The sequence below is a fragment of the Condylura cristata genome, unplaced genomic scaffold (assembly GCF_000260355.1).
Source record: "Condylura cristata isolate star-nosed mole 26May11 unplaced genomic scaffold, ConCri1.0 scaffold00003, whole genome shotgun sequence".
Taxonomy (NCBI): domain Eukaryota; kingdom Metazoa; phylum Chordata; class Mammalia; order Eulipotyphla; family Talpidae; genus Condylura; species Condylura cristata.
The window spans coordinates 28596593-28609181 of record NW_004567104.1 but is presented as its reverse complement, the minus strand read 5'-3'; the positions used below and the strand labels follow the sequence as shown (position 1 = coordinate 28609181).

Genomic DNA, 12589 nt, shown 5'->3' with positions numbered 1-12589 from the left:
CCCACCCCCCTTCCACCAACGGCAGGTACTCCTGTGTGAGCATCTGGGCCATGCACCTCCCTCTTGCTGCAGTCCCTCTGCCGACACACCTGGGAGGGGGGTGCAGGAGACCTGCAGTCATATATGTATGCATGTATGGCTCTCCTGTGGCTGGCCTGTGATCTTAGGGGTGTGTGAACCATTGTCACTTTTGGTCTGAGTTACCTGTGGTTGGACCAACCTCACCATGCCCTCCCCTAAGGGTATTGAAAGGATTAAGTGAGCTAAAGCTCATTTGAGCATTGTGATGTGCTGCTATTGTCATTGTCCTCTAAGGAATCCGAAGGGGCGTGGCCACTGTGGACAGGCCCTGAGAGGTGAGCAGGCTCAGCGGCAGAGCACTTGGGATGAGGGCTGTGGGCAGTGGGAGATGACCTTTGTTCATTGTCCTGACTTTACACTGATTCTTCGGGTGCAGCTGGCTCAAATGCCAGCAAAGAGGCTGAGAGTGGTAAGAAGATGTTCGGAGGAGGCAGATGAGATTAGAAAGAGAAGCCCTCGGCTCTCCAACAGTGAGCCTCAAAAGGAGGGGCTGGGAAGTTCAGTTGTGACCCTTTGGGCAGACCAGTGGCAGCTGGAAGACAGTTTCCAGAAAACACCTGTTTATGCTGCCCAAGAGGACTGAATGCTCAGTGCCACCCCAAGGGCTTCTGGGAAAGCCCCTCTAGGTTGCAGCACAACTCAGAGTTGGTGAGCAAGGTCAAAATGTGGCCCAGCCCCAAACAGGAAGCAGAGCTTATGAGACAGCAGAGGAAGTCGGTGGCAGACACAGAGAGCTGCAGGCTGGGAGAGGTCCAGGCACCTTGTCTGTGTCGTCAAATGAAATGAGGGGGGTTATTCTGCTTTTCACATCCGAAATTCAACTTCTCCTGCATGTTGAACTTCATAAAGAAGTATGTGGGCCCTAATTTCATTTTGGCATTAGAAGAGAGGAAAATTGAGACCAGGTGTTTGTTGTTTTATTATAGATGTCCCTAAGGTTTTTCAGCTGAGTTGGAAATAAATTCTGCCTTATCCTAAAGAGTGATTTATACCCAGGTCCCAGAAGGTGCGGAGGGTTGAGGGAAGGAACTCTGCACTGTTACTCAAGCAAAAACCATGTCTTTTCATAATAATTTGTTTTGTCCACAAAACAGGAGCTGAGGTTATAAAACATGTTATGACTGAGTTACAGCTAACACTCAGTTTTCTGTGCTTAATTTTGAGAGGGGCAAGTAAGGTTAGAAGAATGAATTTGTTGTATAGCTACTACATAAAACTGACTGTGGTCATTAATTTCAACCTCTTGGCCCCAAAACCTTTTACCAGAGCTGCTAACAGGTTGTGTAAATCATTCTTATGAACCTCACTTCCTTTCCCCTCCCCTCCTCCCTCGGAGGTGGGGGCAGGCTGCTAATGTGGAAAACACAGATTAGCACGGTGAGAAGCAGGGTCTTCCTGGCTGGGGGCCTGGCAGAATGGAGTGCTCGTTATAGGGTCCCCAACTTTGGAAGCGTGGGTGCAGAACAAGCTTGGAGCTTCAGGACACAACAAATCTGACTGGGAAATTCCACTTCTGTCTCTCACCAGCTGTGTGATCTTGATTACCAAGCTTAACTTGATTTCCTCATTTGTCAAACAGAGGCAGTAACATCAGAGCCCTGGGATGAAGAAATGAGAATAATATGCCTGTGCACATTGGTTATTGTCCTTAAATTTTTCCAACTTTTGTAGCATGAAGCTTTTTGTTCCTAGAAATTACTCCACTGGTCACTGCTTAATAAAGGGGAACCCTAGGGCCTCCCCTGTGGCGGCAAGGGGTTAAGTCTCAGCACTGTGAGGCTGTTGGCAGCCACTGCAGCAAGAATTAATCCCTGGCCAAGGAGCTGATCCACACGGCACAGCAGGCCCCTCCTGCCTTGCCTGCTGCTCCCCTCAGCAGTATATCTTGGTCCGTCTGCTCTTCTGCTCCCTACTCTGTCTCTGGTGAATCCCTTCACCCTCACACTTCTAGCCTGTACCCCAGCTCTTGCATGCATGAATGCATAAGTAAAATAACCTTTAAAAAGATATATACAGGGATTCCCCAATAGTGCCCAAATTCCTTGGGGGTGGAGGTCTTGAGTATAGTGGGAAGTGGGACCAACAGCTATTCATAGGAGCCCTAGTCACTGTACCCAGACTGGGCTTGTCTGGCATTTTCATCCTGCAAATCATAGCATTTCTTTTTTAAGATGGCATGATTTTTTTTAAATAATATAATAGTTTATTTTTACATCATTTTGTGCCTTTTTCCACTCAGTTGTCATCCCCGTGGGCTTCCCATCACCAAATTACCCTGTGCCATCACCACAGTCCAGTGCACTTCCCTCCCCCCACCATTTTTGATCCCATTCCCCACTCCACCCCCGTAAAATGACTGGTCCTTTTTGCTCCTGCTATGAGTGAAGCCATCTGGTATTATCCTTTTCTTTCTGGCTTATTTCACTAAGTATGATCTTTTCCAACTCCATCCATGTTGCTACAAAAGGCATGTGTTTATTTTTTTTGAATGCTGAGTAATATTCCATTGTGTATGTGTACCACATAAAGCATGATATTTAAAGGGCCTAAGGGATGAAGGTGTTTTCAGAAAATTATATGTGATGGAGCAGCAAACAGCTGGGCAAGGCTAACCTGTGATGGCTTGCAACTCTGATGCTTTCTTGCTGGGTTATCTTAGACAGGTGTCACAGATTCCCCAGCTGAGAATGGTGGGTACTAGTCATACCACCGGGCAGACGCATAGAAGCGATTCACAAGCTGAGCTCGTGAATATGCAGCCGAGCACAGGTGGCACGCAGACAGACACGCTCTCTGCACATTAGGGAGCCTGGCTGACCAGGCTGGAGGAGCCCCGGGAACCTGTGTCCACGGCCTTGGACCCTTGGCGGGCTTCACTGAGTACCCTCATAGCGGCGTCTCCCTGCTTAGCCAGCTGTCCCGCAGCTGAGCCTCACATTGTGGCAGCGATGGGGAAGAGAAAAGTCCGGCTGGGAAGCCATTAATTGCTGCGTGGACGTGATAACCGTGTAGCTGTGATGACCCTGGGCCCCCTTAAGGACACAGCTTGGGTCTGTGCACTGTGGTGACAGCCTCTGTCACAGCCCAGCCTCTCCTGGGGAGACACCTGCCTGGTGTGGCTGGGGAATGAGCCCCCACCCTCGGAGGAAGTCTCCTCCCGCTGTCCGTTGCCGCTTGGCTCCTGAGGCCAGAGGGGCTGCCAAACAACAGTTTAAAAGTGCCAGAGGATGACAAAGCAGGTGGCAGGTTGCTGCAAGACTTCCAAGTGGACAATGGACTCAAGTGCCCTTTCCAAGCAGCTGCTTCCAGGTCCTCAGCCTTGCATATCTTGGGGTTGTCATAATTTCCCCTTCTCCCTGAGCCCTCTGCCTATTTGTAGAAAGCTCGGGCTGACATTCTGAGATGAAAGCCCTCGGCCAGGTCATAAACATTTATGTCTGGAAAGCTCTTACGAAACAGAAAGGCAGCAGGAAGGGTGGTTTTGTGTGGCTCACCTGCCCCTGCAGAGTCTGGCGTGTCCCGGACGGTAGGCATGTTGCTCTGCGTGTTTTAGATGTGTCTACAGGAGTTGCTTCTGGAGATAGAAGGGAGCCCAGAGTAAAGGATTTTTTTCCCTTTTTGTTTGTTTTCGGGATCATTAATCACTCAGTCCAGGCTGTAATTCCATCCATGGTCAGATGACATGCCTTGTGGCTGGTTTAATTGGAGGCTGATGATGAGTGGCCCATACCTATTTCCACTGGGGAATGTTGACTTGGGAACCTCCCAGCTGGTTCTCAGGTGGCCACAGTTGCCTTCTGTAGTGCTGTTGTGGAGCAGAGTCACCCTCTGTCCCGCAGACTGCTGGGAGCCTGTCGGATCCCGGGAACCGTGGCCTGGCTCATCACCGGATTGGTCAAGGCCCTTGGGGCTGACAGGAGTACTGGGTCTCAAATGTCTTGAAAGCTGCAGCTTTGACCAGCACGTCTGATCTTATCTCTTACAGCTTTTTAGAGTCAGGCGGCACCCTTTTATGAGCCGGTAAAGAGCATGAGAGGACGAGGTGATTGGGCTTGTTCCTTGTGAAGACATTATCACACTTTTCTACCCTCTGGAATTGTTCAAGTGGAAATACGTCTTAGACCAGAAAATGCCCAGGTGCGTGGCATCTTTGCTCACTTAGGATTGACACTTGAGCGTCTCTTGTCTTGGTGCCAAGCATGTCTCAGTCCTGTGTCTGGGGGCTTCAGCCAGGGCCCCGGAGGCCCAGGTTAGCCTTCTGCTTTCTTGCCAAATATCGTCCCTCATGGAAACAAACATTTAGCAATCTGGCTGCCGATGCATGAGGCGCGGGTGCCGGAAGTGCTCCTGGGTCCTGTCGCCCACCAGAAGACCTGGTCAGCCAGCCCCGGAAGTGGAGGAGGCCACCCAGCACAGTGTGTCCCTCAGACACCATGTGCCACACAGGGATTTTCCCGACACAGGAGCAAACTTCCTTCTGCCTGAGAAAATGACAGACACACACAATGAGATTCCAGCTCTTGTTTTCGTGATTTAAACACAGGCATGAGAAGATGTGTGTCTCTGCACGGCTGTTTGGAAGCCCCTCATCCAGCTAGTTGAATGTGGCAGCAAACACATTTCCAGGAATGAACGGGTCTAGCCAGAACCGAGGACGTTGGGGACAGTGGACAGTAGTCTGCTGTGGTCACTGCGGCTCATGCTGGGCTCTGAACTTGCGTCTCCAGGCAAACATCCATCCATGGCTGCTGATGCTAAATCAGATTCCTGCCTCCCTTTGGATGAAGCAGGGCTCATTTCAAGAGGAATGTAAAGATTTGCTTTGTTTGCTTTTTAAAAAGAAATATATATATATTTTTATTTCTGCTTACAGAAATGGAGTATAGGCCAGAGGTGCAGGGGCAGTGAGAGGATTCACCAGAGACAAAGCGGGGAGCAGAACAGGCAGATAGACAAAGTACACTGCTGAGGGGAGCAGCTAGTGGGCCAGGAAAGGTCTGCTGCTCCATGTGGGTCACCTCTGGGGCCGGGATCAAACTCGCACTGAAGCAGCCAAGGCTTGGCTTAGCTTCTCAGTGCATCACTCCAACCTACTGCGCCACCAGGGAGGACCCTGCTTGCTTTTTTTTTTTTTTTTTAATATCCCTCCCTGATGGACTATGGAGAGCAATTTTCTAATTCTAAACGCTGGCTCTCAGGGACTCTGATTTCATTTCCTTGGCTCCTGCTTATTAGTCTTCAGTTTTACAAGTACATAGAGTGAGGTAGAGCTAGGAGGTGTGGGCCTGGCAAGTTTTGTGCAGAACACTTTAGGCCATTACATGATGTTCTCTATTCTTAATTTTTCTAGCCCATATTGGGGGTTGGTGGGAAGGGTGCTAAGTAATACAAGAACAGTAGCATCTTTTTCCCACAAGGAGTCAGGAAACCTGAGCTGGGATCAGCTTCATCACATAGCTCGACTGTGTGACTCCCAGATAAGTCCTCTTTCTTCTTTGTCCTCAGTTTCCCCATCTGTAAAATTGGCTTCAGTTATTGCCAGGCTCTCTTCAGATCCATAATGCTGGGTTATCTTGTCTGCTATCTCTCTGTTAACATCTCATGGGATTCTGACATGGTAGACACCACAAGCCTTGAATACTGGCCTTTCTCTTGATTTTTGGAGATGTCTACTTGTCCGTTTTCTGACATTCTTCTCCTTGCTCAAGTGGTAGTTACTTGCCTGTCCACCTTAAGTGGGCCTACTGCTCTCATTCAGTTAGCGTCCTCTCCCGGCTCACTGTGCCTGCCCTTCCACATGCCAGTCCCCTTTCATCCACACAGCTGTTCAGCATATGTATAAAACCTCCCAGAGGCAGCTCCCACCCAGAGAGGACTACACCAAAGACCAGGGCCCTTACAAAAAAATCCCATCCTAATGAATTCCATCTCTCCTCGTAAGCATCTCCTTCTTTTCAACCTGGCACCTTGCTGCATAATTACTTCAAGGAATAGCTGTCTTGACAGATGCCCACGTGACAGTGCAGGCCGTGCTGTGGACTGCCCGCCTCCCACTAGAGGGGAGTGTCCTGCCTCAGCCTGAAAGGTGACTGCTGGGTCAGGCCTATCACATCCGTGTGAAGGGGTCACATTGTGTGGACGGCTGCCCCCCTCCTTCCCCATCAGTTAATCCCAGTTGGTGGGGCCCCACTTGAAAGAAGCATTAGCAAATGCTTCCTGAAAGATGCTTTAGAAATGAGGAGTTAGAGAAGATACGAAGAATCTCTCAAATTGCTCTTTGTCTTAGGACTGCTCAAGATCTTCCAGGTTCACTCCTAGCTAGCCCCTAAGAGGCAGGGACAGCACTCAGATTTAGTGAGGGCTTTTTTTTTTTGTTGTTAAAGGATAGACAGCAGTTCCTTTATTGGTTTTATTTTCATTTATATGTATATTTATTTATTTTAAGAAAGATGTATTTATGCTTACAGAACTGGGGTATAGGCCAGAGGTGTAGGTTAGAGGATTTACCAGAGACAGAGCAGGGAGTAGAACGCAGACTGGCAAGGTACACTTCTGAGGGGAGCAGTGGGTGGGTCAGGAGAGGTCTGCCGTGCCATGTGGGTCAGCTCCCTGGCCGGGGATCAAACTTGTGTTACAGTAACTTTGGAGAGCTACATAATGCGTTACTTTCATAGTGCGTTACTTTCATAATGCGTTACTTTCACCCGTTGCACCACAGGGAGAGGCCTAGTGAGGGCTTTTTAAAGACAAGGCTTTGGTCTTCCAAAATGAGGGAGCTGATCTCATCTTGGTTATAATCCACGTGGACTTCCCACTACCAGTTCACCCATGTGCCATCACCATAATCCTCTGTGCCCCAAATCAAAGCAGCAGTTTGACTCATCACATGTGGGGTGGGCAGTGTGACGCCAGCCCGAGCGGCCTCCTCCACTGTGGCCTGGACAGCCTTGTCCTGGGCCCCACCCTCCCGCCCCTGCAAGTCTCGGAGACCACCTGTCTTATTTTGCTCTGGCAACTGTATATTGCTTCTGATTTTTTCAGATTGTAGATTGTCAGCTAGTGTTGTGTTTCTGCAGCATAAAGGCAAAGAGAACAAGCAACAAAGGAGTCCATTTTCTTCAGTTGCGACTTGCATCCATGCGCTCTTACTCCCTGATCAGGCCTTGTCCTTAGTACCAGACACCCTCTCTTCTTCATTCCCCTCTGAGAACCCCCAGAGCCCCTTTTGCACTTCACATCAGCACTACTTCCCCATGTGTCCCCCTCAGTGGTGGGCTCCCAGTCAGTGAGGTTTCTGACCCCCGCCTTCCTGGTGTCGGCCACCTAATGCATAGTGCTTGGCCAGGCTGGGTTGGGTGAACGACCAGGGAAGGAACTTGCCAGTACTCCACTCTTGCCTTCCCAGAGCCCAGTCACCAGAGGCCAGTGAAGCAAACAGTTCTTACGTGCCAGGTGCTGTCAGGTTAGTTTGATTCGTTATCGTAACGGTGTCTGTTAGACAGTAGGCTGACATTCACAGTGTCTGAGGCCTTCAGATGCTCCTCTCCAGTCAGTATCCTGACTTGCCCTGTGTCAAGCTCTGCAGCAAAGGGAGGCTGTCACCTCCCTTTCTGTGAGTTACTTACCACCTGCACGCTTTGAGGTGTCAGTAGGGAGTCCACAGAGCGAATCGTCCAGTCAGACACTTCTGAGGACTAGATGGCATGCCAGTCACAATTACAGCAGGAGAGCAGGACTTCCCGGGAGCAGATGGTCACCTCGTTCGAAACAAAAGGTGTTTCCATCAGGGGCGGGAAGCAATGGGGAACTGTTTTGAAGACCACCGTGGAGGGCTGCTGTCCGAGGAAGGGCCTTGTTTCCTGTTCTGCATCCCAGAGTGACAGGAGAATCGCCCTGGGCTTGTTTCTGTGTCCTCTACTTCATTTCCACCAATGCCTGAGCCTCCCAGGATGTGTGTCTGGGCCTTATTGTTGTGTTTTTCTTTCCTCTAGAGATCCTGCGAATAATTCAATTGGACCTAGACCTAAAGTACAAGACCAACATCCGAGAATTGTTTGAGGAGTTTGACAACTTCCTGCCGGGCGCTGTCATTGGCATCGCGAGAGAGATGCAGCCAGTGTACAGGTATGTGGCAGCTGGAGGGGCACCTCCGAGACCCTCCTGCCCTTCACCCCACTCTTTCCTGCCTCCCATGGCTGACTGGAATTTATTGTTGTGCAGTCTTTCTGGACTTGATATGATAAGGACACATTTGTACTTATTTCTTATGGTAAATAGTGTGTGTGTGTGTGTGTGTGTGTGTGTGTTGTGGGTGGGGTCTGCGCCCTTATTCTTTCTGGGGTATTTCTGACAGTTCTCTTGTGGGAAGCCCTGCTGTTCTGGTTGTTGGTTCTGGTGAAGCTAAGGATTTTTAAATCTTGGGCTTTGTCTTATAGAAGAGGAAGGTAGCCTTTAACTTGGGTGCTGGCCATGAACTAGGCTTTCTTGGTGACTGAGTCCCATCCCCTTCCTCCGTGTACACATATACGCTGAATGTCCTGCAGCGTCTGTGGGGGAGGAACTGGCAGCGAGCCTTTGGGCCCAGATGGCCATCCCCTGTTAAGGAGAAGAAGCACATTCTGCAAGAGTTGGTGTTTTATTGTCCTGTGGAATCCTTCCGACACTTCTGCACCTGACAACCTGGAGAATGCTCAAGAATATTCACTGCAGTATTGTTTGCAGAAGCCCACACTTGAAAACAGCCAAAGAGTCCAATGACAGCAGAATGGATAAAGAAAAAAATCTTTATCCAGTTGAGTACATACAGCATCAAAAATGAGTGAATGGGAGTTACATGCCCAGGCAAAATGAAACCACGATTTTTAGGGATGCAGACAGCAGTGGTGAAAATGAGAAAAAACAAGGAAATTACCTCAAAATCCTCCTGCAGTGCAGTTGCTTCTGGGCTGGAGGGGTGAAGGAGGGGGAGGGCCATAGGGTTTGCCTCTGGAGGGCCGCAGTACTTTTAATTTTGACATTGGCACACACTCTTTCCAGTGCAATTTATCTTTTCCAGTTGACAGAAAGGATAGGAAAAGCAGAAGCACCTGCAGGTTTTTGTTAAAATCTAGGCCCAGGGCCTTGGGTCCCTAGAGTGCCGTGTTGCTGACTCTTCCCAGCAAAACCGCCTGGAGCTGGGATTTTTCTGCCCCCGGCCACTCTCAGTTCTCCTGTAGACTCTAACACTCACTCCCTGGGGGCACTCCTGGAGCTGGACCCAGTCTTCGGAGAGCTACAGGCACAGCCTCCAGTGACTCAAGAGAACTCCAGAGAACGCTTTTCTCCTAGGAGGAAGGGAAGGGTGACTGCGTCAGCGTAGTTGTGGCCCTTGCAAAACCCAAATCACATAACAGGAAATTCCTGCAAGGCCTCTGAATGAGCTGATAAGTCCTGGGCCTTCTGGGCTGTTCTCCCCTTCTCTGTCTTCTTACTCTGCTGCGGAGGTAGGTCTGGGCACACACCTGCTGCTTTAACTCACAGCAGCCTCCCTGACTTACACCTTTGCCTTCCTGTAACGTAGATCTTATGTGTCGGGGTCCTGATTTCACAAAGGGAGGTGGCCAAAGAGCCTGATATGCTCGTCCTGATCGCTTGCCTTGCGGGGGCTCCCCATGTGAGAATGGGAACAGGGGTACCCCAAGGCCTCTCTCCTCAGCTCTGGCATCTGTGAGCCCAGCACTTCTGACCCTCAACCCCCTTGTTATCCTGAAGCTTCTCGTCTTCAGAGAACCTCATCACATCACTGAGGCCACAGCCCCAAGAATAATTAGACCGTGCTAATTATTGTTGCCTTTCTTGTCATGTTTTGACTTTCCACATTTACACAGCTGTCTAACTACACCTTCACACCTTGGGGGCGCATGCCTCACTCACCCTCCACCCAGTGTCCAGGGCCACACCCTGTGACCTTCCCTCCCGTCCCACCCTCCTCCCTCCGTCCAACCCCTCCGGTCACCAGCTTATTTTTTAGAGTCTGAGAATTACTCTTGGCATTTTGCCAGTTTGTTTTCTTTGAATATTTATATTCCATAAATGAATGAAGCCATCTGGTAGCTCTCTTTCACTCTGACTGACTTAGCATCATCACCTTACCGAGATGCATCCATTTTGCCTTTAACGGCACCATGTGGTCGTTTTCAGTACCCGAGTTGTGTTCCGTCGAGTCTGTATTCCAGTGTCTTCATCTACTGGACTCTTGATTCAGTTTGTTGCCGTGACTTGGCGACTATGGATGACACAGCTTTCCTACTGGCATTTTCATAGTGTGTCAACCTAGCTAATTATTGAATCACACTTAATTCAAACGGTATTGGCCAGGATTTATTCTTTCTGTCACTCTAAGATGTCACGAAAGTGAAACTTAAATCAGTTTAATTGTCTGGCCTTCTCAAAAGAAATCCCTGGAAGATCTTAGCTCTGAAGTGATATTGAGTTTTTCTCACCTTCAAAGACTTTAATTATCATTATGTGCAATGAAGCAGTGAGACCTGAGCCGCAGGGCTACCTGTGAGTCTCCGGACGCTGTTTGCAGAGTTGGTGCGCTCAGAATCAGCAGCAGTGGAAACCCCCAGCACTGCTCTCCCCTGTCTCCTCACAGTGCTCCCCAGCTGACATGCTTCTGAACGCCTCCAGGAACTAAATCTACAAGTGACTGCCCTGCCTGACCTGCATCCTGGCTCTGGGACTTGCCCTTGAGCACCTGTAGTCGGTGCCAGGGCTGGATGGTGGGATCCTGGCTGGGGCAGACAGGGGATGGGGTGCAGTATTTGCCAACTTCCACCAGAAAATTCTAGATCAAATGTGACTTGTCTGCTACTTTGGAGTCTTTGCCTGGTGTGTGTGCTCGTGGGGCAGGTGGGAGAAGACAGACGCAGAGTGCAAGTGGAGGGAGGAAACAGTGTCCGTGCAGGGCCAGACAGAGCAGGCCCAGCCCTGTATCCAGAACTCACATCCTTGGACTCTGTCTTTGGGAGGGTCGCCAGCCGCCACCCTGCCTGCCCACCCCTGACGGCAGGCATTACCCCTCCCTGAATGCAGCCCCAGGAACTGGCAGTGGGATTCCGACGACCAAGTGGTCTCTCCTTAGGGGTGAAGTGTGATGGGAGCAAGTGATCACAAGCAGAATCTGCTGGCACCTGTGAGAAGAGAGGAAAATTTAGAAACAAACAGAACAGGACTAAGTAAAAACTCAACTGGTTAACCAAGCACATTTTGATCTGGAAATTCACTAAGCTGAGATAAATTTGAATCTCCTCAGCTATTATTTTTCTATTCACTTGTCCCTCAGTTACCGCACTTCAAAAGGGCGCATGGTAAGTCCTCTTTATGGCTGTTTCCCCTCTATTGTGCACAAGTGTTAGCAGTTTGGAGGGTGACGGCAAAGGAAATTTTCCATTGTGTGATAAGTGGTTTTAAAATTAAAAAAAAAAATTTTTTTTAAAGATTTATTTATTTGTGCATACAGAACTGGGGTACAGGCCAGAGGTGTAGGGGCGGTGAGAGGCTTCATGAGAGACAGACTGGGGAGCAGGCAGATGGACGAAGTACACTGCTGAGGGGAGCAGCAGGCGGGTCAGGAGAGGTCTGCCGCACCATGTGGGTCACCTCCGGGGCCAGGATCAAACTCATGCTGAAGTGGCTTTAGCTTCTTAGTGCTGCGTTTCAACCCGCTGCACCACCAGGAAGGGCCCTAAAATTTTTAAATTTTTTACACAACATCTCCCACCCTTAACTTCATACCAAACTGACTGCGTTGTCTGGAAAAGGACGGTGGGGTGCTGGGATAGTGGTAAAGGAGGCTCCTTTTCTGGGTTCCTGCCAGGTCCTGTTGAGTCAAAAATCCTGCGGCCTTCCTCAGCTGAAGTTGGGGAGCTATGGCCATCTTGGGGGAAACATTACTCTTTCCTCCCTGACCTCAGCTTCACTGTCAAAGGAATTAGACTGCTGGTCACGTCCTCCGTAGTGATGTGTGTTTAGTCAGCATGACATGGTAAGTCACGAGGAGGGAAGGTCTAGTGCTTCCTTTGTAAACAGAACAGGCTCTGCACATAGACAACTATATTCTTCAAATAGCTGCTGATCTAGGATGCTGTTTTAAGTTTCTTCCTTATGAGTGTACCCTAAAGAAAAGAAAAGCCTTGGACCCTGATGTCATCTTTTGGAGTTCGGGTCCCTGGGTTCACTCTGGGAAAGGTTTCACCAGAGCTCCCCTTTCAGAGGCACACGGCGAGATTCTCCACAAGACAGAGTCGCAGTTATATTTAAAGAGGAAGTTTATTAGAAAGAGACAGGAGAGGAAAAGGCACTTGCATAGGCGCAAGCGGGCAGGATGAGCTGCTCAGGAAGGGACAGGTTTGCTGAGAGACCTGCATCTGCATGGTTGCAGGCAGACGGCCCTAGGAGAGCAGCCTCCCACGGGGGAGGTCAGTGCAGAGAGGTCCCGGCATGGTACAGGTGGCTGGCAGGCAGG

At 49.8% G+C, this 12589-nt stretch overlaps 1 protein-coding gene across 1 annotated transcript in view; it reads left to right on the top strand.

Annotated features, from left to right (window-relative positions):
- XXYLT1 (xyloside xylosyltransferase 1) overlaps positions 1-12589 on the top strand; it is a 141214-nt gene that overhangs the window by 64049 nt on the left and 64576 nt on the right. The window contains exon 3 of the mRNA XM_004675418.2: positions 8073-8205. Within this exon, the coding sequence (XP_004675475.1) occupies positions 8073-8205 (133 nt within the window). The remainder of the gene's footprint in view (positions 1-8072; positions 8206-12589) is intronic.